Source organism: Lynx rufus, unplaced genomic scaffold (assembly GCF_022079265.1).
Source record: "Lynx rufus isolate CCGP_SWC_20201006 ecotype Redwood Valley unplaced genomic scaffold, mLynRuf1.p SCAF_11, whole genome shotgun sequence".
Taxonomy (NCBI): Eukaryota; Metazoa; Chordata; class Mammalia; order Carnivora; family Felidae; genus Lynx; species Lynx rufus.
Window position 1 is genome coordinate 54929487 of NW_025814825.1, and position 26535 is coordinate 54956021.

Below are 26535 nucleotides of genomic sequence, written 5' to 3' on the forward strand. Positions count from 1 at the left end.
CTGCCCCTAACCCACTCACATTCTGTCTCTGTCTCTCTCAAAAATAAATATTAAAAAAAATTTAAGATTTTTTTCTCTCTGCCCCTCCTCCCATTCATGCATGCTCGCTCTCTCTCTCTCTAAAATAAGAAAGAAAAGAAAAGAAAGAAAGACCATTTGATTCAGCAATACTACTTTTAAAATTTGCCTTAAAGAAATAGTAAGTCGGGGTGCCTGGGTGGCTCAATTCGTTAAGTGTTTGACTCTTGAGATCGGCCCAGGTCACGATCTTGCAGTTTGTGAGATTGAGCCCTGCGTCAGGATCTGTGCTGCTAGTACAGAATCTACCTGGGATTCTCTCTCTCTCCTTCTCTCTCTTCCCCTCACCCACTCGCTCATGCAGGCTCTCTTTTCCTCTCTCTCTCTCAAAATAAATAAACTTTACAAAAATCTTAAAAAAGAAAAGAAATAGTAAGATACGTATTCAAATGTGTTCACTACAGTGTTCTTAGTAACAGGGAAGAATTGAAAATAAATATCCACCAATATTATCGATTTAAGGAATCATAGCGTGTTCACTAAATGAGGTCCTATATACAACCATTTAAAATCACACAGCTCACTACACACTGACACAGGATGATACGTTACCAGCTGGAAAAAAAAATCAGATTGTAGAACAGTATGCACGGTATTATTCCATTTAAACTACCTTCATAAAATTCTCTATTTGCATAAAGCTTGGATAGGTACCAAAATATGGAATTCTTGGGTAATCTTCATTTCTTCTTTAACTTGTACCGCATTTTAAAAGTTTGTTCATTAGATGAAGTATGTGTTGTTCTCATCATCGTGAAAACAACACAGCGTTGAAAAGATTGCTGGGAAGTCTGCAGGGGATCCCACAGACAGGGGAGAGCTATTTAAGACCACACGCATGAAAGACCACCCAGAGGAAGTATATATTCTAACGTAACCGCCTTACAAGTCCTGATTGCTACAACTGCATTCACGATGTGCTCAAATTTAGTATCACCTATTCTCTCTTCCTACCCCGGCAAGGTAGATATACAGTGGCTGAATCCCACACCTCACGTCAATTCGGTTGGCTCTAGGCCCATGTTATTTACTAAATGCGCTAACTACAACTAGTAAGACTTTTCAAAACTGAGACAATTCCAACACGAGCTGAATGAACATAACCCTTCTTTTATCCTCCCTCTCTTTATGTGAAATGGTAATTCCTGCATGTGGGGACCAAAAGAAAAAAAGAAAAAAATTCTCTCCTCCCCGCTCTATTCCCTAGCTCTCCTCCCAGGGGCAACCGCTGCCACTCTCCACTCATCTGGAGGTTCTACGCATACACCAACATTCCTCACTGAGGGGGAAAAAAAAATCAACTCTGCCCCATGACCAACTTTGTAAAAACTCCAGAAACTTCCGAGGATTAAACGTCAATATTATCGCTGAGAGAGACTTTGACAGGTGATGATAAAACGGCAGCCAACAACCTTTTCTTCACAAACGAGGTACGCTGTGAGTAGTATAAATATTGATGTAATTTTTCTTAAGTGGTTTCTTTAACTTCACAGTCTTTGTTCCACCTCTTCGCCTGCCCACCCCTCCCGCCTCCTCTCTCTCACCTACCGGGATGACGATCTTTTCTGCCTGGCGCAGGAAGGTGGGCTGTGTCTGCTGGAATCGCTCCACTCGAACAAAATGAAATAACCACTTGGGAAGTCTTTAAACATATATATTTGTGCGAGTTTTACAAAATCGGAAATTTTCTCTAAGCAAACAATTACTACTAACATGGACGCTCCCTCCCTCTTTGAACAAAACCCATGCCTTCCAATGAGCTCTCCGAGACAAACACACTTCTCGCGGTGTATGCGGTCTCCAGAAACACAATCAACTCGCAGATGTCCCAACCGTGCTTTCTGGGCCTTAACCAAGCTCCTTTCGAGTGCTCTCTCTTTCCCTCATTTCTTCAGTCCTTTGGACAGTTTAAAGATCATTATGAAGTCTGGGATAGTGCGCTCTAAATCTTCAATTGGGTACTAAATTAACTTCATTTGCTGGTGACATTTTTCTAAAAAACGAGAAGACTGGAAAGACTCACTAATGCCAAGGAGGGAGCTCTATCTAGGGACCGCATTGAGCCCTCTCTTGCAGGTTGGTGTGTATCCAGACTCCAGAAGAAAACCTGTTACCTTCTTCTGATGCTGAATTCTCTCTTCTTCAAGTTGCTGGACAAGTTTTGCATTTTCTTCTAAAGCTTTCAACAGCTGCTGGTCGGGGGCAGAGCTCTGCAGCAGAAGATGGCTCTGTCTCTTGAGCTTGTTCTGTTCAATGAACATCTGTAAGAGGGAAGGACAAAAAGATATACGTGCCAATCAATCTCGAGTATCTCCCCAACCGAAACCAGAGCAACAGGAAAGCACGTGGAGCTTCTGTTAAAAAATTAAAGGTGGGACGCCTGGGTGGCTCAGTTGGCTGACCATCTGACTCTTAGTTTTGGCTCACGTCATGATCCCGTGGTTTGCGAGATCGAGCCCCGCGTCAGGCTCTGCACTGACAGGGTGGAGCCTGCTTTGGGTTCTCTCTCCTTCTCTCTCTGCCCCTCCCCCACTTGTGTTTTCTCTCTCTCTCTCTTTCTAAAAATAAATAAATAAACGTTTTTTAAAAAGTTAAAGACGATTGCTGAGTGGTACAGTATCATAGTTCTAGAAGTAATGACCCCTATGATTTCAACCATAACTTTGATGCTGTCTTCAAGGACCTTCACCCTTGCCCCAATTAGGCATATATGCAATAAATGAGTCTTATTTTATACCTCAGTTTTTCATTGTTTTATTGTTTTTTTTTTTAATTTTTTTTAATGTTTATTTATTTTTGAGACAGAGAGAGACAGAGCATGAATGGGGAGGGGCAGAGAGAGAGGGAGACACAGAATCAGAAGCAGGCTCCAGGCTCTGAGCCATCAGCCCAGAGCCTGACGCGGGGCTCGAACTCACGAGCCATGAGATCGTGACCTGAGCTGAAGTCGGACGCTCAACTGACTGAGCCACCCAGGCGCCCCTGTTTTATTGTTTTAAAATACATTAATACTTAATAGTCCTGACTAATAGTTATTAAGAACTTATCTTATACCAAGTACTCTACTAAATATTTTATACGTGTTATTTTAATCCTTACATAAATCCTATGAGTTAAATACTTCTTCCTTGAAGAGCTAAAATTTACTAACACTATGTGATAGATGTGGTATTGATTTCACATGTATCACATCATCTAATCCCTAGAACACCACTGTCAAGTAGATGCTATTAGTATCTCATTTTTCCTAATAAGGTAACTGAAGTCAGAGAGGTTAAGCAACTTTCCCAAGAACACACGAAAGTGGCAAAACCAGGATTTAAGCTAAGATCTGTCTGATTTCGAGGCCTAAGCTCTCAACCACCTGGCTAATCTCCTTCCTCTGATATTTACTAAACCTAATGTTTTGTTTTAAACCAATTAGCTTTTCCCCAGTGATAAAAGTAGTTAAGTTAGGGGGGTCAAGAAGAAATGGGAAAAGGTACATTAATGTTTACTGGCCGCTTTACTAAGCAACTTACATACATTATTCACCTAGTCTTCACAAGGTTACATTTTTGAATACGACATTATTCTCTATGAACCTGTTGCTTCTTTTCCTTAATATCCCTCCACACGTGAGCCACCAGGTGATTCTACACATGAGATGTTTCATAAACTCTGAAATCAGGCCCATATTATTATAGTAGAGATTCAGAGTTTCAGATTCTTTTTTTTTTTAATTTTTTTTTTTAACGTTTTATTTACTTTTGAGACAGTGAGAGACAGAGCATGAACAGGGGAGGGGCAGAGAGAGGGAGACACAGAATCTGAAACAGGCTCCAGGCTCTGAGCTGTCAGCACAGAGCCCGACGCGGGGCTCGAACTCACAGACCGCGAGATCATGACCTGAGCCGAAGTCGGCCGCTTAACCGACTGAGCCACCCAGGCGCCCCCAGAGTTTGAGATTCTTAAAGGCATTTGAAAGTAAAACTGGCATTCGCCTTCCACCAGACAGCTCATTCCTGTGTAAGAATGGAATGTGCCGAGGAGGCGTGAGGGAATGGGCGTGTGTGCACACGCATAGGTGCTGCGCACCAGGACGGTGAGGTCAAAGGCATCGCTGTGCTAGGGAAGAACCATCCAGGTTTGGCATCTGAAACCAGCAGTATAATTGAAATGAGCTATTCTGAGTTACAGAATTACAGTAATGTTTTAAGGCATTTTTCCCCTCTTAAAACATTATTATTATTATTATTATTATTATTAATGTTTTAAGGCATCTTCCCCTCTTAAAACTTTTTACTATTATTACAGTAATGTTTTAAGGCATCTTCCCCTCTTAAAACATTATTATTATTATTATTGCTATTATTACTATTACAGTAATGTTTTAAGTCATTTTTCCCCTCTTAAAACTCAACTTGATTGGGGTCCCTTGCCGGTGTCTTAGCAAATACCTTAGAGAGGAAACAGGAAGGCCTGAAAATAGCAGCCAGAGTCACTGAGTTCTCTGGCTTTCCGGCAAGTGAGGGCTTTTCCCAAGAGTGCTTGGTGGCCAGGAGCAGAAAGAGAGGCAGCAGTTGGTGTGGGCGACCAGGACAGAGCCGGTGAATTCAGCAGACGAACAGTGCTGGGCACAGGCCACTGTCATCAGTCAAGGCACGGCTGTGTCCCTCTCACTGCACTGCTTCTCTGAGCTCCCGTTCTCTCTTGGGGGAAAGACACAGCTCTCCTTCCCTACACAGCACTCGGGAAAACTTGTTCAGATTTACACGATCAAAAATTATCTCAACTTGGTTCTTTTGAAAAGAAAAGGTGAAGATTATGTCTTGGGGATGTTAATAATGTGAATTTCTTTCTCAAAACCCTGTAACAATCCCTAAATAGTAAAAGCATACAATGAAAAGAACATACAGAAAATAAATTCCCCTAGGTAACGATGGTAACGTGAAAAGACTTAGTCTGACTTTTTCTAGACTTTAAGACACTAACATGAAATATTCTACACAACGCCTTCTAACGATGTGTTTAAAGGAAATTTAGTGACCAAATGCCTATGACTTTGGCTTTTAACTATGATAAGAACTTGACAGCTAGGGTTAGGGAGGTTAGTCTCTTATCACACAAACATAGATTCCAGGATTTTGGAGGAATTTCATGAATCTTTTCAAAGAATGAAAAAGAGAAGAAAAGCTTGTGTCATTAATATATAATTCATTCTTTCCGGAAGAATATTAAATATCACCTGAGTTGTCTGGGAGAAGAACAGAACCGATTACACAACAGTCCCCTAGTATATCCAGACTACACTCGGAATGAGGCACCCATGCTTTCTAATAAGGAAAACTACCCTGACTAGCAAGAAAAACTATATTCAAAAAGTACAGGAAAATCTTTCATTAAAAACTAAAATTACATCGGAGCACTTGGGTGGCTTAGTCAGTTAAGTGTCCGACTCTTGATTTCAGTTCAGGCCATGATCTCATAGTTTGTAAGATCAAGCCCCATATCAAGCTCTGTGCTGATAACATGGAGCCTGCTGGAGATTCTCTCCCTCCCTCTCTCTCTGCCCCTCCCCTGATCACCCGCATGTACTCTCTCTCTAAGTAAATAAATAAACTTTAAAAAAAGAAAAAATACTGTTTCTATTAAAAAAATGAAATTACATTGAAGAAAACACAAAAACTTAACACAGGAAGACAACTGGCTGTTTCTTCCTTATTGAGGGAGGGTCCTGTTTTTGTTTTGTTTTTCTATGTTGCCTTTTTTTTCACCCATTTTTTCCATCCCCTCATGCTCCCCTCCCCTCTGGCAACCACCAGTCTGTTCTCTGTATTTATGGGTCTGTTTCTGCTTTTGTGTTGGTTTTGTTTAGATTCCACACGTAGGTGAAATCATATTTGTCTTTCTCTGACTTACTTCACTTAACCTAATACCCTCTAGATCCATCCATGCTGTCACAAATGGCAAGATCTCATTCTTCTTTGTGGCTGAGTAATATTCCCATGTGTGTACGTGCATATGCATTTTTTTAAAAAGAAATTCTGGTTGTGACCCACTAATTTGCATGCTTATTTATTTTATTTTTGAGAGGGGGGGTGCGGCAGAGAGAGGTAGGGACACAGAATCCAAAGCAGGCTCCAGACTCTGAGCTGTCAGCACAGAGCTCAACGCAGACCTCAAACTCACGCACCGTGAGATCATGACCTGAGCTGAAGTCGGACACTTAATTCACTGAGCCACCCGGGTGCCCCCACATGCACTTTTTTTTAATGGACAGGTAGAAGTAGGAGTGTGGAGAAAACTCCCCATTTTTTTACTCTACACATTTTAGAACTGTTTGTATTTTTTACAAGGTATATGCATTCCTTTTGTGGTTAAAAACATGAAGTAAGTTAACTATTGAATTCTAAGGCTCCAGACCTTAAATTCCAGAAGGGCAGGGGTCATAGCTGCTTCCTTTGCCATTATAGTCCCCCCACCCCCCGATGAGCGCAGACACTGGCTTCTGAAGATGTTTGCTAAATGCACTAAAAACCAAAATGCAAAAGAGTCACTTCTCTTGTCAAGTTATGCACTGTTGAGCAGTAGTTTTCCGTGGAAAAGCTGAGAATCTGTCAACCGTGCAAAGGGGAAGGTATATGGCTTCCAATCTGACCATATTTTGAAAAAAAACCAGTTTTCTTCTCGCTATTGTGCAGGTCGAATGTAGATACTATAAAAAAACATCGAGCACCACTGCAAGTACTGAGGGCACCAGTAAGTGCCCTTGCTCTCCCTCCTCCCACCTCCGTCTCCTCGTGCCGGGGTCACAGGTCAGGGTCGCGTTTCCGCCCATCACTACCAGGTGAAGGGCAGGGTCCACCACTCATTTTCATATTCTTAGCGGAATCCTGCTTCTCCCGTCTATCTTCTCTGCTGCTGCGTGGCCTTCAAGTTTTCTTCGAGCTGCTTTGTATTCTAATATTGTTCCACGAACAACAGATGTAAAAGTGAAAATGTCTCTCAAAATCAGACGCTGGCATTCGGGTCGAAAACAAGCCAGCCTTTTCAGTTTTACGGTGGAGGCGTCTTCACATCATCCCTACTCTCGCTCCCCCTCAGCTGTTTATCTGGTGCCATTATTTACATCGCTGTAGCTTTTCCGAAGGGCTCTGACACACTTCAATTCTTTTCTCTTTCTTCCAAGTAACAAGAGAACAATTTTTACTCACCTTTCATTAAACTCTCTGAATAAAATGAATCATAATATTTCAAATTGACGTCTCGGACGAAACCTTTTACAGAGTTCATTGCTAGCACAGCTACATTCGAGTGCAGAAAGACTCCTGCACAAAACCATAATCTGATTTTCAAATGTCATTCCCATAACCCCACGCTTTGTCTTCCTTCTACACCTTGGTTACTTCTACCTATGAATGTTTTACATTTCCTTAGCTACTTTCTGGCACAACCTACAGGGCACAGGCAGACTCAAACTGCTTCTAGGTAGATGGAGATCTCGGGCAGACCAGCGCCATATCACAAGCTGTTATAGTTCAGCCAACTGGTGCCTCATCGTTTCCCTGTAAACCAGCCCCAGGGCCATGAAAAACCCAGTGACAACAGGTCAACGAAGGGTGGTCGGAACATGAGAGGCTCAAAGCTTATCTCTGACACGAGAGGAAAACCATTATTCTGGCGAAAGGCCGAGATGATGGGTATACAGCGTGGCAGTGTTCCACAGCAAGTGGAAGAATCAGCTTATGGAAGGAGATCACCGTCTAGGAGGTGAAGAGAAATACTAACACCATGATACTGTTGTTTGGGGTGGTATTGGAGGTGGACCCTGGATTCTTAGGGCTTTTTGAAATATACAGGCATCCCGTACTCAAGCGGGACTTCTCATCGTAAGTTACAGGCATCCCCAAATAGAATTTCTTTCCCTCGTACAGCATGTTACAGTACAAAATCCTGTACCAGGATTGAAGAATCCTGCCATGTGATTTTGAAATCACTTGGCTGAGCCACTAGCAAGCATCACCCATTTTACAGACAGTGAAAGTGAAGCCCCAAGAAGGCTAATACTCTTAAGTCATACGACCAGTGACTGACTGACGTGGCCAAAATTTGAACCCAGATCTACTGACACCACGATCAGGGACCTTGATGCTATTTCATAGCCGCCTCCCTTATTTTAAGTGATAAGTTTTGGGGTGCCTGGCTGGGTCGGTTGGTAGAGCATGCAACTCTTGATCTCTAGACTGTGAGTTTGAGCCCTCATGTTGTGTGTACCGATTACTTAAAAAAAATATTAAAAAATCTTGGGGCGCCTGGGTGGCGCAGTCGGTTAAGCGTCCGACTTCAGCCAGGTCACGATCTCGCGGTCCGTGAGTTCGAGCCCCGCATCGGGCTCTGGGCTGATGGCTCAGAGCCTGGAGCCTGTTTCCGATTCTGTGTCTCCCTCTCTCTCTGCCCCTCCCCCATTCATGCTCTGTCTCTCTCTGTCCCAAAAATAAATAAACGTTGAAAAAAAAAATTAAAAAAAAAAAATCTTTAGAAACAAAGTGGTGAGTTCTTATTCAATTTCAAAACCTATTTTGGGGGCGCCTGGGTGGCTCAGTCGGTTAAGCGGCCGACTTCAGCTCAGGTCACGATCTCGCGGTCTGTGAGTTCAAGCCCCACGTCGGGCTCTGGGCTGATGGCTCAGAGCCTGGAGCCTGCTTCCGATTCTGTGTCTCCCTCTCTATCTGCCCTTCCCCCATTCATGCTCTACCTCTGTCTCAAAAATAAATAAACGTTAAAAAAAATAATAAAAAAAAAACCCTATTTTGATACATCATCTCCAAAGTTCTTTAAGAAACAAACACTTAAAACTAGGTCTCTGGAGGGGTGCCTGGTTGGCTGACTCAGTTGAGGGTCTGACTTCGGCTCAGGTCATGATCTCGCGGTTTGTGGGTTCTCTGTGCCCCATGTCGGGCTCGGTGCTGACAGCTCGGAGCCCGGAGCCTGCTTTGGATTCTGTGTCTCCCTCTCTCTCTGCCCCTCCCCTGCTCATGCCCTGTCTCTCTCTCTCTCTCAAAAATAAATAAATGCTTAAAACAATTTTTTAAAAAACGAAAAAACTAGGTCTCTGGATACTTACCTCTTGTGCAAATGACTCCGCCTTCTTTCGAAGGTCCTTCTCCAGTTGCAAGTTAACCTGCATCTCTTCATACTCTTCTACTGCCAGCATGGACACTGAGGAGAGGAGGAAAAGATATGGACAAGACACCACACAGACTATCAGGAAGATGGGTGAAAAGCAGTGCTGAAGAGATTCTTTGCATCGGCACTCAAGCACCCTCATCCATCGCTGCTTGGAATATAAATCGATCAAACCTTTTTGGAGGACAACTCGGCGATGTGAATCAAAAATCCAAAACTATTCACGCCCTCTGACTCGACACTTGCACATTTAGGAAGGTACTGATTCCCCCGAGAGAGCAAATCATGAACACGTCCAGAGGTTAAGCTGCGAGAATGCTCTTGGCATTGCCATAGACGACAGTGAAATCATCCAGATGGTTTCATGGGGGACGACCAGTAGAGTATATAATTTACAAGAAATATAATTCTGCCATCGAAATGACATTGCATATTTCTTGAACCAAAAGACATTCGTGGTATTTTTTTTAAATGAGCTTACTTCCCTTTTTTAAAAGCTACAGATCGACGAGGCCTTTCGCAGAAGATGAAACGTGAGAGGCCAGTGAACGCATGGAAAGATACTCATCTTCATTAGTAATCAGAGAAATGGAAAGTAAAACCACAGGTACCTTTTTATACTCACAAGGAGGGAACTGGCAAAAATTAAGGAGAGTTACACCAAGTCTGGAGAGGATGAAGAACATGGGAACAAACACTGCTAACCAGAATGTAAACCTACTTAGTAAGTCCTCTGGTGTCACGCAGTGGGACAGAGGATAAACGTGTATTTGGCGTGGATCTTAGTGAAATGCTTGGATATGTGCGCCAGGAGATGCCTGTGAGAATTCTCATGACCGTCTGACTTGGAATAGCAAAAAAAACTGGAAAAAAACCTCAAACATCCACCAACAGGATACTGGGTCAATGAATTTTGGTATAGACATCGAATGGCATATTGTGCAGCAGTGAAAATCAACACACCACACCAATGGCCTTCAGCAGGAATAGACCCCACAAACCCAGAAAGTTGCAGAAGCACACATGTGAAGGGATACCATTAATATAAAGTTCAAAAATATGCAAAATTAAACAACATGCTGTCTAGAGATATCTACATAGTTGGTAGAACTTATTATAAAGAAAAGAAATGATAAAAATCCAAGGGGTACAAATGGAGACTGATGTTCAGGGCGCTTGTAAAGTACCAGTGGGTAAAGAGATCATTTCTTTGCTGATACTTTCTTCATCTTCCATCAATGTTATAAACACATTTAGCAAACAATTTAACAGAGAGAGAGTTTTCTTTAGATTGGAAGAATATACACGATGTTAATAGCGCTTATCTCTGAACTGTAAACCTTGAAATTTTTTCCCTTTTCCTATTCCTACATGAATCTATACTTTCCACCAAAAAAGTATATTACCTGAATAAAAAGGAAAATATATATATATGTGTGTATAATATATATAAATACATATAACATAAAAATATATATACATACATGTGTGTGTATATATGTATACACATGTATACGTATACATATGTATACATATGCACACACATATACATACGCATATATGTTGTTTTTAAGTATCTTCCATGTTTATAAAGAGAAACGGGCTCAGATCCATTCAGGCCCAGAGTCAGAGCTCTGAATTAAAGAATCAATGCAGGACAGACATCTTCAAAGGCAAGGTCCTGTCAAATAAGAGTAACGTGAAAGCTTTGCTACTTTTTGACATTTTGCGGCCTGTGTTGTTAAATAATGATATAGACAGGCCAGAGGGAGTGATGGCGGTGTTAGAAATTAGGCACAACATAGGTAGATATCACACTAGTCTCTCAATCTGCCTCTGGAGAGGTACTTTCAAGCCCGAGCTGAGTCATATCAATAAAATCTTTAAAAAGGCTCTCTTAATGGCTCCTTTCACACAACGTTCCGCCAGGACACTTCAGTCCTAACTGACTAAGGACGGGTTTGCCGTGTAATGACATAGAATTTCAAACTCTGTACGCCGTAAATCTACTGCCTTCTCAGAGGAAAGACTAAAAGTCTTACCAAGTAAAGCAATAGAAGTGGTGGTCTGTGATGTGAATTATAGGTCCCTGAGAGCTAAATAATTTTCAAACCTATTTAAAAAAAGAAATTTCAGGAAGAAAACAAAGACGGCGGTGAGTATCGGAAGCCAGGGCAAGATAATTGACTCTCTTTTCTATGTCCAGTGCACCATAATACAAAGTGAATTTGCACATGTCCTGGCCCTCTTTACTTGGATTCTGAAAGAAATTACGTTGGTCCTAGTCATGCATTTACATAATCTCTCTCTCTTCCTAGATACAGGGTTCTCTGAAGGCAAGGACCCATGTGATTAACCTTCGTAGAACCCCCTGCTTCTAGCACAGTACGTCAAGATCATTACTATCTTCCTAAATGTGGAGACAGCCGAGCAAATGTCACAGTCTATCACATCTCCCACACTTAACTACGAGGTCCTTCATTTATTCAAAAACCTCAATTCGTGACACAAAGGTGGAGAACCACCACCAATCACAACAGGGAAGGCTGGAAGATTTCCTTTCAGTGTCGTAGCTTCTGAACTAGAAATGAGAGTGAATGGGGGGGGGTGGACAAAAAGCTCAGAACTGTGTCTGCAGAACTCCACTTTGGCATCACTCTCTTGTCCTAAACCAGGGGACATTAAAAAACTGTCCCCGTGAGACTTGACGCTGTGTTTCATTAGCAAGGATTCTGTTTTCTTTAAAGGTAGCCTTTGGAGAAATTTCCTTCTCACCATGGGACCAGGTCTGCTTCTCCTGATCAAGAGGTTCATTTTTATGTGATTCAGATACATATCATGAACCTCACATCATGCTGATGGCCGGACAGCTCAGAGCCAGATTTCAGGCACACAGGCAGGAATGTGCACGACTTCAGAGCAAGCATGTAATCTGTGTATCAGTATTTCATTTTACTTTCACTTTGTCCCATTTTCTACATCCTCTCAATTTAAAACTGTATCATATCGGGGCCCCTGAGTGGCTCAGTCAGTTAAGCATCCAACTTCAGCTCAGGTCACGATCTCGCAGTTTGTGGGTTTGAGCCCCTTGTTGGGCTCTGTGCTGACAGCTCAGAGCCTGGAGCCTGCTTCGGATTCTGTGTCTCCCTCTCTCTCTGCCCCTCCCCTGCTCTATCTCTCTTTCTCTCAAAAATCAACAAACATTAAAAAAATTTTAATAAATAAAATCATATCATGTTGCATGTATCTATGTAGATATCCTCATCTCTTTCAGATTAAAAATAACCTACAAAATACATAAATACTAGGGGAGAGCCAATATGGCCATGGTCCCAGGATACCTAGAGACAGAATAGTATTTGGGTTTAAAGTGGGTTGTAGGGGCGCCTGGGTGGCGCAGTCGGTTAAGCGTTCGACTTCAACCAGGTCACGATCTCGCGGTCCGTGAGTTCGAGCCCCGCGTCGGGCTCTGGGCTGATGGCTCAGAGCCTGGAGCCTGTTTCCGATTCTGTGTCTCCCTCTCTCTCTGCCCCTCCCCCGTTCATGCTCTGTCTCTCTCTCTGTCCCAAATATAAATAAAAAAAAAAAATAAAGTGGGTTGTAATTTCCTCAAGCAAAAGCACTTCCTAGAAGTCCCAAGACTCTAAGGTGGGTGATAAAACAACGGAAAAGAGAGAGACTCATTGCTAGAAATCGGGAAAAAAACACTATTCTTGCTACAAGATATTCTTGCTACAAGAATCTTTAGGCACAAGTATAAAACAACACAAAAGGTATGTAAACCAAATAAATTACATATGTATCGGAGAAAAAAGACTGGAAACACGTACCTCTATTGCATTTTTCTAAGACTCTTCTCTGTTCGAGAACTTCTGAATTCAAAACATCTTTTTCTTGTTTAACTTTATTTACCTAAAATTGTGAGATTGCGGGGGAAGGAAACACCCAACATTGTAAAACACGACATATGGCGATGTGCAACACTCAAACTGCTGTCCAACATTCAACACAAAGCTACAATTTAAAGCAGTCATTGGCTTTACCGTGTTGGGCTTTTATTAAGGTCCTTCTTAAGGCCTCAAAGGTAGCTATTTAAGTTAGGATATACATTTGGTAGAGAACTTATTTACAAATTCCAAATGGCACTGGTCCCTAACAATGTAAATGACTCATATTTTAAAATGCAAAAATCCAACCAGAAAGCACCCAGAAAATAGAGGAATCATTTGGTCTGAGATCCAATACTCAATTTTGGTATTCATTTCAAACTCTGATGACATTTGGCTTAAGTAAAACGTACATTAATTTTTTTAAGTAAAAAAAACACCTTAAACTTTGATGACTTTGGGCTTGAGTAAAACACACATGAAAATCTTCCCCCAAAACACATTTCTGAGGTAATTTTGACATCGGTCAATAGGAAAGAATATCATATAGGACCAATTAAAACAAAAAAGAATGTGAAGTTACATGTATCAAAGAGGATAAATCTCAAATGCGCTATATTGAATTTTAAAAAGCAGGTACATTTACATCATTTAAAAACCCTCAAAATACTATTTATTATAGCAAAAGATGTAAATACATGCACTGGAATGATAAAAAACAAGTTTAGAATAATGACTGTTTAGGGAAACAGGGCAGGGAGGGTAGGGATTGCAGTCAGGAAGAAATCCACTGGGATCTTCAAGACTACGTATTAAGCCAGGTAGTAGGGATATGGATATTCGTTATTTTGTTTTTGATACTTTCCACACATCTGAAATAGTCATAACAAAAATAACTTCCGAAAGGGCTTCCGGTAACACTTCTAAGTGGGAGGGGGCAGGATTATCAGTAAATAATCATAATTAAGGAACAGAGTACATCAAAATGTGTGTGTCTCTCTCCTATGGTTACAGTTAAGAAACACACTAAGATCGTGGTCCTGGAAAAGGACTGAATCAATCAGCATGCCAGAGCCTGTGAACTGGTTGCTTTTAGTATAAATTAGATTTTTGATTTTGGTTTGAATTAGTAACTGGTATAAGATCTCCAACAGGAATCCCACTTCTAAAATATCATCACCCTTCTTCTCCCTCATGAGGATGTCTTGCCACAGTAAGGAAACCGGAGCGAGGCTGAAACTGGTGGCCACTGCTTCCCAACATGTCTCCCATGATGGCCCTTAAGAAAACGGTCAGATACGTTGTGCAAACTTAGGTAACTGGATGAGGCTGCCCACTGCAGGGATCGAGGCCTTGGCATTACCTGCAAGCCACCGGAGGGATAGCTAGGTGCTGGAGTGTGTGGGTTTGGAAGCTTGGGCTGCAGAATCTGGGAGCCACTCACTGACACAAGCTAAATGAAGACTGCAGTTCCTCGAAGCGTCGTGCAGAGAAAGGCAATTATGTGCTCCTGTCCCTCAAGACCATTCACACGGAAAAATAAGAAGATTCTCCAAACACCCACTTGAACCCATTCTACCGCCTATCACGTGTGCTTATGTTGGAGGCACACAAGGACAGACCAACTCGGCCAACCAGCTGAAGGAGAAGCAACACACTTCTTCACCAGCAGCAATAAAGTGGAGGACTTAAACTGCAGGTGCCATTCTTACAAATCTGTCTCACACGGCGAAAGACGGGGGGCAAAGGGAGAGCTTCGTTGCTATTTTGGTGCTTTATTTACTGAGCTAAGTAGTGAGGATACGAATGTTCGCGATCTTCTTGTCTACGGTATTTTGTATGTTTGAAACAGGGGGTAGAAGAGAAGATTAAGATTAGTACACGGTTCTCGTGTCAGAAATGAACTCCCAAAGGCAATTTTTTAACTTAGCCGGTCTCCAATGCCCTGAAAACACCAAAAGGCTTGCCCTTCAGGCCTAAGATACGTACTTCTTCAATTACTTCTACAAGTTTGCTCTTGAGATTTTCCAATTCGATGGCTAATATCTTCTTCTCTTCCTGAACAGATACAATTTGATCTCGAAGTTCTGCGTTTTCAAAGCAAAAATAAAGGGGGAAACAGTATCAATGAACTTCTTCTTAAAAAAAGAAATCAATCTTGTCAAAAGAATTGAAAATGCCAGTGCACGTGTAGCTTATGGTCAAGGTTATTTAACAATTAAAACAAAAATGAAGAAGCAGAGAACAATGGAAATCTCATTCTGTGCCCCCGTACACAGCCACAGTTATTAATAATTTTATATCTCATGATCTCACCATGTCCTTAAATATACTAGATCATGTTTTCTTTACATTCTATCAAACACATATTTTAGAAAACTACCTGGCCTTTGAGAAGTAAATTTTTTTAAGATTTCAGGGAAACAAATTAAGGCACTGTACTAATTTCCTCTTTATTTTAAAATGGCCATGGGCTCTCGTCACAATACAATAGAATAAACAATTGGGCAGCTGATAATTTGCAGATTTTCATTTGCAGAAAAAAATCCTGACCTGCTGCCAGTGGATAGCCCTCAAATACTATTTGAAGTGACTCAAAATACAACCTCTTTGAAAAAGGGTTAATTCTAGTAATTTTCTCTCCAGAGTTTTTGGTGCATGGTTTCTTAAGTTATTTCATATTTCTGATTATTGGGATTTAACGAAGACTGGATTACCAAGATGGAAATATTAGCAACTGTAAGTGAAAATGTTTTTGGTATTAGATGAAAGTTATTTCCACCACTCAAACGTTAAAAAATATATATACACAGCTTAGCACCAAGTACTTAAATTGATACCCGGGCCTACAGTTTTGTGACTTGGTTTTTAACTGCATTTAATTTCTTACCCTTCTCCAAGAACAATAAAAAAAAAAAAAACCTTCTCTGGGGTTATTTACAAATGGAATCAAACTTTTACATGAACCCAGCTTGAAGGAGTTCTCAGACACTTATTTCAAAATCACGGTCTCCACTGGGTGGCTAATCCTGAAGGAAGAACAAGAGACCAGATCATCCAAGACCTAACAGAAGGGAAAACTAGGAACAAAAGAAAATCCTAGACATTTCTTCTCCTTCTCCAACCATATCAATATTATTCTGTCTTAGATTAAGGGGGTGGAGGGTCAGGTAAGGATGGCTTTCTTCTTACTTTTTCCTTCATACTTGCAACTGAAGTTTTATCTGCCCGAGAAACTAACGAGTATTGCTTTTGACATGCGCCGAAGGCCAAAATGCCCCAGAAGCCACTGAGCCCCAGACGGCCTTCCTATATCATTAACATACACAACGTGTACATATAATTATGTGTATATATAATCATGGATAAAATTAAGGCATATTTTTTAAATTTTATTTTAGAGAGAATGTACGTGAGTGCGGGAGAGGAACACGGGGAGAGAGAATCCTAAGCAGGTTCTACGCTCGGGCTCAGTGCAGAGCCTGATGTGGTGCTTGATCTCACAACCCTGGGATTGTGACGAGCCAAAGTCAAGAATTGGACGCTTAAGTGACTGAGCCACCCAGGTGGCCCCATTCTTTCTTTCACTTAACAAAAATATCTTAACTATAGTCCATGTTTTTAAGCAGTTTTACAGACTAGCTGTTTCTATCAAGACAGTACTTTCAAAAGCGCCTAATCCCAAACAAGAAAGTCGTAACACACCAATGTCACGTCCTGTCGTGATTCTCAAACCAGGCTACTCCCTGGAACATTTAAATCAGAAATGTCTTGAAGCAGAACCCAAGTTCTAAAGTTCTCCAGTGATTCCAATGTACAACCAGGGCTGAGAAACATTATCAAAAATATGCTCGGTGACTGAGCCAAGAATACCACCTTTGATCTGCTTCTGACACTGGATGGAGACGCAAGTCTCCGCGGCACCCTCTGGATCTGTGCTGGCATCTTCGTCATCGATGTTGATCTCTTCAGTTATTACATCTGGTCCCAGCTTGGCCATGTACAACATGCTGATTCTTTTCAATGTTTTATTTTCTTTATTTAGCTGAGGCAAAATATAAAAACAGTTATTTTAACAGCAGTCAAATGAGTGTCTTGGATTTTTAAACAATAGACAGATTAAGTGTATTTCTGTCTTCCATATTCATCAACATTCACAGCGTGAACTAACAATTAGAAGATTCATTAAGTAAGGTTTTATTTACACTTTTTTAATATTAAACTTATTAAAGTAAGGCCTGATGCCTGGATGACTGCCAGCAGCCTGGGAAAATCCTAGCTATAACTGATAATATAAGAGAACTTAAAATAAAAAAACATCAGTATAGACTTTGTTACGTTAAGTAAGACCTGATGCCTGGATTACAGCCAGCAGCACGGGAAAATGCTAGTTATAACAGATGATATAAGAAGAATTAAGATAAAATACCGGTCTGGATTAAATCAAATTTCAATTTATTTCAATTTAATTAAGGCATTTTGTTTCAAAAAAATGTTTTCTTTGCTGCTATGCATGCCCTGTAAATGTTTGTTAGCTCAGCCCTCTCTCTTCTCTGGACACTGCTACACTCTTCTTCACTGTTCGGCAGGATTGCTACGGGAACAACCATGTTCCCCCAGAGCACACCCTATCCCTTTGGCCACAGCTAATCAGTCCACAGATTAGGCACACGAGGCCAAGCTTGGTCAGATGGATCCGTTCTCCAGAAATCTGGAGGCTGGAACACGGAGAGGAGTTTCCTTCCACACGTCTGCATGTACAGAAACTATTGGCACCCACATTCCAACTCTGAATTGAGGAATAGAGGAAGGGAGTCCATAGCAAAGCCAAAAACGGAGCTGATGTGTAGAGACAGGCAGAGGAAAATAATGCAGATGGGTTTCCCACAGGGCTCCAGTCCATTCCTGAAATACTCTCCTAGCTCATAGATTCTGTGGGATTCTCCAATATCCCTCACTAACAAATTCCTACTTTTCTTAAGCCAGTTCAAGACGTGTTTCCATCTAGAGTTCTAATAATACACAATGGAAGAAAGCGCAAGATATGTTTCTACTATCTCTATAAAGAGTTCCAATTCACAGCAAAGAAAAGAAATCCTAATTCATTAATGTATTTGTTATTCCTTTTGCAGACATTAATTGCTTTTTAGTTTCAGTTGCTCAATTATCATTGCCTTCTTTGGTTCATGTTTATGTCCATATGAATATCGGTACAAAGCACACACAAAGAGTAAACTTGGAGGAGGGGAGGCGCCCGGGTGGCTCAGTCAGTTAAGCCTCCTACTTCGGCTCCAGTCAGATCTCAGGATTCGTGCGTCTGAGCACGGCATGGGGCACGTCGGATCCTCTGTCTCCCTCTCTGTCTCTCCCCCCCACTTGCATGTGCGAGCACGCTCTCTCTCTCAAAAATAAACATTAAAAAGAAAAAAAAAAAGACTAAACCTGGGTCCAAAGTCCACAGAAGGAAAATACGGTTTTCTCATGTTTTCTCTTCTCAAGACTGCAAAATAAAAGGTCTTCTCTGAACACACGAACATTTAGACATGAAACCATGTTTCTTTCACTAAGGGCCAATGACCAACACGACAAGTTGTGAATTTCGTAACTGACACTGGAAATTAATACAGAGACCTAGTTCAATGCAAAGCTAACTCCCCTTCTCCACTAAACACCTTATATCAGAGTAAGCTGTGCTCGTACTTACTTGTCAGGCTTTGGCCCTTCATTTGTGGTAATTAGGACTCGTCAGGGAAAAGCCCAGACCATTTCAAACTGGGAGATCTGATTCTCACCCCAATAACATTGAATCTAAATGTATCTTAAGTAGCCTGGTCTGGAGCACAAGAGGCTTCCCTGACCTCTCTGGGGAGTCAGGAAGAATCAATCCATCAGAAATGGCTATGAACCCTTCTGCAGATTCTCCCTGGGAAGCCCAGTGAGTTCTATTCAGGGAATCTGACACTGTCCTTTTCTTCCCTGTCCCCAGCCCACAGTTCGGGCTTCTAGCTCCCCAAGATACATTACAGGATCAAGAACTGGATGGGAGCCCGTCCTCCCTCTCAGCCTCTCTCACTTCAGATGAAACATTCAAGTGAAGACTGCTGTGGGTTCTCTGAACCATGAATGCTACCGAGTAGACCTACGCTGTGCTCAAGGATCATGGTCAATTCCCGGACAACACCATCTTTTCTGAACGTTAGGAGGAAATAACAATTTAAGGAAAAGGTGAAAAAAACCCTCAAGCCTTCATTTGTAATTCTGCCTCCTACCACTTAAACTAATGGTTTCCAGCTCTGCACATTAACATCTCTAGAGAGCTTTTAAAAACTCTCACTGCACAGGCTTGCAACAGACCCAAACCTCTGGGAGTGGAACCCAGCACAGTACTTTCTCTGAGTCCTCGGGTCACTCTAATGTACGTCAATACTAAGAATCTTTGATACAGAGAAAGGCAATGTGTTATTATACATTTCTATAAAATCAGCAGAGTCAAGAATCCTGCTCTGTAATCAAATGTTTCTGCCTCTAGAATAACCTCATCTTTCAGGGTGACAGTTTCCTCATCAGCGAACTAAGGAGAAAAATAGCTTCTACTCCATAATGTGAAGATTGAAGGAGATATTACATATAAAGTATTTAACACAGTGACTGACATGCAGTAAAAATTCAGTGTTTGCTACTCATTCTTACAAAAGAAGTTCAGTTTGTGCATCTGATTTTTCTTTGGAAATAGTCTATCAGCTCGTTTTCTTCAACCAAGATATACATCCATGATCCATGCAATTTTTTCTTCCTCCAGGATACTCACGAAAGCACAAAAATGCTAATTTTTGCCATCTGGTGCTTAATACGTCAGCTCCAGGGCCACCATCACAATAATAATAACCTGATAGTTAACAGTCCTACCCTCAAAAGAGTTTAATGCCTCTCTCTATCAAGTCAGGCACTAAAAATCCACCAGCCTTCGCTGGCCTTACTACTCTATTTAACAAAGTTACTAACTCAAGAAGAAAGCCACACACTGGGTGCCTGGCTGGCTCAGTAGGTAAAGCATGGACTCTTGATCTCAGGGTCATGAGTTCAAACAGCACGTTGGGCATGGAGCCTAGTCACAAAAAATAGAAAAAAAACAAAAAAGCCACCTAGAAAATTTCAAAAGTCTTCTCTAAAACATCATTCTCATGTTTTGGAAGAAGAAATGTAAGATTTATGTACATAAAGATCTCATGACCGTGCTAACTGGGTATTTTTGGAAACTCTGAATTCACAAATTTTGGCTATGCAATTTCACCGAAGTTATTATTCATCAAGTTATATATGTTAACGGCATGCTGTTTTTTGGAACCATTCTAAGTCACAAAGCAAAACTAAATCTTCTATAACCCTACAGTAACAGAATCCTCTAGTACATTCAAATTTAAGTAGTTTTCATATTGGGTGCAGCATAATGAATATTTAAAGATACAAAGTAAGCAAGTTAAACAGATTTGGACCACATGGTTTAAATAACTGGTCCACATTTATCAGGTTAACCTACACATTTTAGCAAAGTACCCACCCTTGCTTTTAAGAACATTATGCAAATTGCACCTTAAGAACTAAACATCCCATTTGTCACTAATTTGAAAGCAAAGATTCAGGAAAATAAGAATAAATTTGCAGAAACTTTGCTGCTTTAAAAATGGACCCTACCTTCAAAAATGACAATTGGGATATCTAAATCAGGACGTGTGGTTTATTGATCATACATATAGAGAAGCTTCCAAACTTTGCATTCAAAGCTGTAGGATCTTCCAGATCCAATGAGCACATCTATAGGTTTTGTTGACTTGTGTTTTTATTCTAAGTCCCATAAGGTCACACTGTATCCTCAAAAGCAAACCGTATGTCCATTTTCAAAAGACTTCATAAAGAACAGAGGACAAACGGCAGAGGGAAGGGTCCCATGGTCAAGACTAAATTACAAAACTGACCTTTGAGATTAGCAACACGGTGGTTCATAACCACGGATGACCATAACAGTCACATGGCAGCTTTCTCAGCCCACACATGGCCACCAGTGGGTGTAGGGTATTCTTAAGAAATCAACACTGGTCTACCCTGACACTTAAGACAACCATAGCTCAGAGAGGTGCATTCTCTTGCTCAAAGTCACCTGTTAGTTAAAAACAGAAAGGCAGGAATCAAATCTTTCTTTAAAGGGACCTATACAGGGGCACCTGGGTGGCTCAGGGGGTTAAGTGACCAACTCCTGATTTCGGCTCAGGTCACAATCTCGCGGTTTGTGGGTTCGAGCCCTGAGTCGGGTTCCACGTCGACAGTGAGGAGCCTGCTTGGGTTTCTCTCTCCCTCCCTCTCTCTGCCCCTCCCCTGCTCATGTTCTCTCTTCCTCTCTCTCAAAATAAATAAATAAGCTTAAAAAAATAAAAACAAAAAAAAATAAAGGGGCCTGTACAGACCCATGAGTAAAGTGCATCACGAAAAAAAGAAAAGTCCTCCCCATTCTCCCTTCAGTCCTCACTCTAGTCTATCCTGTCATTTAAAAGGAGACTACAGCAGTCCAGGAACCAGAACTAACCTGCCCAAAGTCAGTCACATATGCCCAAAATGACATAAGTGGGAATGAAACCTGTATATACCGCCTCCCAAACTGCTGCTCTCCGTGAAGTCTGCCCATCCTGAGAGTCAGTCAAGCCTTTTCGTTCCACGTGTCCTATTGGCAACAGGAATACTTAGGCACTTATGAATAGCAAGAGGAAACACAGAGACCATCCTCAGCCACTGCAAATTCGGAGCAGCTAGTGTGCTCCGACTACATTTTTCTACTTGTTCCAAAAGAAGACCCTCAGGACTTGAGAAGAGAATTCGCAGTTTTGTGGACCAGTGAACACTTAGCGACGTGTAGCACGGATGCAGCGGGGGGAGAGCGCTCACATCATCATCGTTTTGAAAGTGAAGGCCCGCGCTGCTACGTATTCTTCAGACACAAATAACAGAAGGGAAGTTGCATGCACATCATTTATATTCTGAGGCTCTGGCTGCATTATCTTGTGAATCCCAACGTAGTGTCATCACGCAAACAATTAAGCAAACACCTCTAGCAAGCACACTGCTAATGCATACAAATTAAATAGAGACATATACAGACGGACTGATGGACTGATTTGCAGAATTTCAGTCACATCCAAAGACACACTTTGGAGGCACCTGATGGGGAAGAGGGGAAAGACACACAACCGGCAATTACTAATGATATTTGGCTAAAAATTGCTGTCATCCATTTCCTGATGAAGTGGTTCAGATGCATTTTACTCAATCCAAAATACGTAAGACGGAGATAAAAACGTTCTTTAATAATAATGTACTTCTGATGAGACAGAATATAGAAAATTACACTCTTGGTAAATTCATCAGCGAGAAGCAATCAGCAGAGCACTGGAGGTCACCTTTAGCATATGCCCTCACTCTGCTTTCACAAATAATCACCTGAAATATAGGGCTGGAGGCTGACTTTTTCATCTACATCAAACACGAAACACTCACTGATCCTTTACGTCCCACCAGGTTACTTTTAAACCTGGTTAACATTTTCACCCAGTGCACAGACATCTAGGAAGTCCAGCTGGAAGAACTCCTCTGGGGCCATTTTTCACAGGCAAAAAAGCACAAATGCTGAAATGCATATAAAGAAATGCCCCCTGTTGCAGTCCAAATAACCTATGCAGTAAGATATTTCCATAAGCCGCTTCCAGGAGTCTGAGAACTTATAACACTGTCCTCATCGTCAGAGTGGAGACAACGGATTAGAAAACCAGAGGGGCAGAAAAGGGCAGAGGCCACTCTTCAGAAAAGCACGTTGAAATTAAAAAGCTCAAGTAGAATTCCCTTCTTTAAAGAGTCTCACCTTTGTTGCCAAAGCTTCGGCGCTTTCTCGACAGGTCTTCTCTATTTCAAGATGGTTCTGCATAAAATTGACTTCCTCTATAACCATGTGAGAAACTAGGAATGAGGGGAAAAAAGTCTCAGCATTCAGAGATTAGTCAGTGATTCCAGAAGCCCACACATTTCGTCCCATGACTCAGAATACTTCAATTCTTTAGCTAGCCAGACCTTCAGCTCTCATGGAAAAAAAAAAAGTGTTGAAGAGGCTGTCCTGATTAAATCTTAGCTAATATATGAATGTGGAAGGGAAAAAAAGAACACAAGGAAGAGGCTTTTACTGCCAGTGCACACATTTTAGGAAAGCTAGTTAGGAGGTTTTTTTAATTGTCTGGTTCCCATGTACCTGTGCACGCAGCCCGACACGTCCACGAATTTGGACGACAGAGTCTCTCCTAAATAAAAAGTGGCACACGTGATTTCCTTTGCGTAACAGGACAGAACACGTGGATCTAATAAGGAAAGCTAGCAAAAGAGACATTTTTTAAAAATAAACCTCCAATTGATCTCTTTAACTGGAGTAACGCATGTGGCAGCTTAGTGATGGCCGGTACTGTAACAGCAGTCTTTATCAGGGACAAAGTGGTTACTTTTAGTAAACTCCAAGGCAGAAGAGCAGAGCAACAAGGTTTATGCACCATAGGACGATGAAATCAGGTGCTGCTTGCATCACAGACTGCTAGGAGATTCGGAAGAAAACAGAATTTTATTCGGTACTTTACCAATGCCTGAAAAATAGTTATTTTGAGGTTTTTTTTCTAAATAGCTGCTCTATATAAATGGAGATCTACAGGTACAAAATTGAGAACTTGAATCGTACTCGAAAGACCAGGGGACATGCCAATTCCTCTCGCCCATGTTTCTAGTTACAAGAAAACGCTCAGAATCTTAAACTTAACTGTAGAGGTGTATACTCATTGACATTTGTTTGGCTTAAGAAAGAAAAATTAAGTCTACCCAAATGTGAAACCCAACAAAGTTAGGCAAAAAGCACTGGGCTCACATAACACAAAGAGAGATTACTTTTGCTTCATTTAAGCTTAATTAACCTGCAATTATGATTAAACTCAGGGGGGGAAAAATTTCTCTCCAAATTAAATACAAAAATGTATTACTTCCTAAGTCCGTCCAAAGTTCTTATTATGTTAATATTCAGATTCATAAAGCAGGACTAAATGGCCAGAAACATCTCTAACCTTGACATTTTTTCAGGGGTAATAATAATCTGCAGCAAATGCAGGCCAACCAAAAACCACTTAACTAATTAGTAGTTGCAGTCACCGAGAAAAACATGAATCAACACTGTTATTACAAGTGGCACATTTGAGTGGCATCTAATTATGACTTGATGAGCACGATACTTGCATTATCAACATTACTACTGCATCCCATCAGGGCCTAAAAGCTGCTGATGGCATTGACTTCGAGAAACTCCCACTCAATGGTACGGCAGCACCCAACAATCGGCTTGGCAGGGGCCCCCCTCACTAAATGACACGTTAAGCGTAATTACTGGTAGACATTGTAAATAAACAGGATTGGAAGTGAAAATTGTACCAAGTGCATAAGACACAATCTGACACATTGGAAGTGGCAGCCTTAATTGAGAGTTTCTTTGACTGCTCAAGATCATTTCAACTGCATTTCTCAGAGGACAGTGATTATAACTGTGGAGACAGACGGCATAATGGTATCAGCACTGCTGACAGAGCAGTGAATTAAATTGTATCTGCTGTTGTGTGAAAGCCTTGATGAGAGGTACAGATGCCTTAGTGGTCTTATCATTATAACACAATGGTCATGTTGTCATCAACCTTTCTGGCTCCAATTGAAAAGAAATGATTGTGTGTTGAGGCTCTGCGCCCCCCCCCTCCACACCCCCCCCCCTCCTATTCTATCTCTTGTTCTGAATAGAACCAATTTTCAGAGAGCTATGAAATCACGCAATAGGTCCTAAAATGCAGCTGCTTGGCATACAAACGGGTCCCCATTAAACTGGAATCACACACAATATGTGTTTATGCCAGAAGAACAAATAGAAGCTGAACACAGGCCAAGTTTATTCACACACACAAAGCCCATGTAGCTCTTCATCAATATAATTGCCTTTTATATTGTAGTTTAAATAATAGGCTCTATTATTTCCTTAAAATCCTAATATTCTTGGCATTTTATCACTGTGTTTACAAGGTAGGTTCTTCAAAAATGTGAAGGAAAGAGAAAAGAAACCTACACAATTTTTACAACATCAAATATTACTTTGAATTTTTTAGCCTTAACTACTTGACTTCTTCTCCCACAATCTGGTATTTCCATGATCATAACAAAAACATAAACACTCTGCATGTTTCATAGGAATTTGACTTTTTATTCAACAACATTCTTGCTCTTGGAAGAGTGAGAAAAATCATTCCACCATAGCCAGGTTTAAGCCTAGCAAAAAGAAAAAAAAAAACTTATTTTCTGAACATTTTGTAAAAATCTGCCCTGTAATTTAACTTGATAAACTTACATAGGTAGCACTAGCCCACATTTTCTCCAATTCTCATACAGTAGACTCCATCAGGTAGGTGTGTTTTTTTTTTTAATCTCTTCCTCTAAGAGGGAACAGTAGAAATCAGAAATAGTGCTTTGATTTCTAGTTTAAAAAATTATCCCTATGCTAAATAGGTAGCAAAGAAACGTACTTATCAACTTTCCAGATTCAAAAGAGAACATACTTCAAAGGGCAATTATATCTTTGAAAAGCATGACCTCATTTCTAAAACCAAAAGTCAGGTTACGTGACACAAAACAGATATTTCTGTAACACATCATTTCATTTGCACCTTCCAAAGGACAAAAGTTTTAAAAACCTTTGGGTGTTCAGTGATTTGCCTTACGGTGCTGAACGCAGGCTTGTCTCGTAATACCCACAGACCATGACCACGACCCCTAAAAGTGTCTATAATTTGGATGACATGAAGGTTTTAAAAAAGAAGAAAGCCCAATCCAGGTATTTTAGAAATACATACTGAAATATTTACAAATAAAATGAGATGATGGCTAGAATGCGTTTCAACATAATCTGAGGTTGGTGAGAGCAGAGGTATGGATACAGAGATGAAATTAACTTGGCCATCAGCTGGTTAACTGTCGAAGCTGTATACTGCATAAATGGGGGTTTGTTATACCATTTTCTCACTTTTGCATAAGCTTGATACTTTCCATAGTTACACTTGTTTTTAATGACTCTGAGAAGTAAGAAGCATAACCTAAAAGTACGTTGACTGCTGCGTCTGCCAGTCGAGCTGAATTAGCCAAGTTTGTTTCTCCTCTTCGTGACCCCAAAGCACATGTACATACGTGCCATCATAGAACGCATCGCACCGTAGGGCAACTGGGCTTTTCTTTCTTTGTCACTTGCTTTCGTCTTTTTTTTTTAAGGTTTATTTTTATTTTTTGAGAGAGAGAGAGACAGAGA

At 41.0% G+C, this 26535-nt stretch overlaps 1 protein-coding gene across 4 annotated transcripts in view; it reads right to left on the minus strand.

Annotated features, from left to right (window-relative positions):
- Positions 1-26535, minus strand: part of SHTN1 (shootin 1) — a 100667-nt gene that overhangs the window by 45166 nt on the left and 28966 nt on the right. For all 4 annotated transcript variants that reach the window (XM_047073495.1, XM_047073497.1, XM_047073499.1 and 1 more), the window contains exons 4-9: positions 23038-23132; positions 17010-17178; positions 15123-15220; positions 13077-13158; positions 9185-9279; positions 2193-2339 (exon numbers count right to left, since the gene is read on the minus strand). In XM_047073495.1, coding sequence (XP_046929451.1) covers positions 2193-2339; positions 9185-9279; positions 13077-13158; positions 15123-15220; positions 17010-17178; positions 23038-23132 — 686 coding nt within the window. The remainder of the gene's footprint in view (positions 1-2192; positions 2340-9184; positions 9280-13076; positions 13159-15122; positions 15221-17009; positions 17179-23037; positions 23133-26535) is intronic.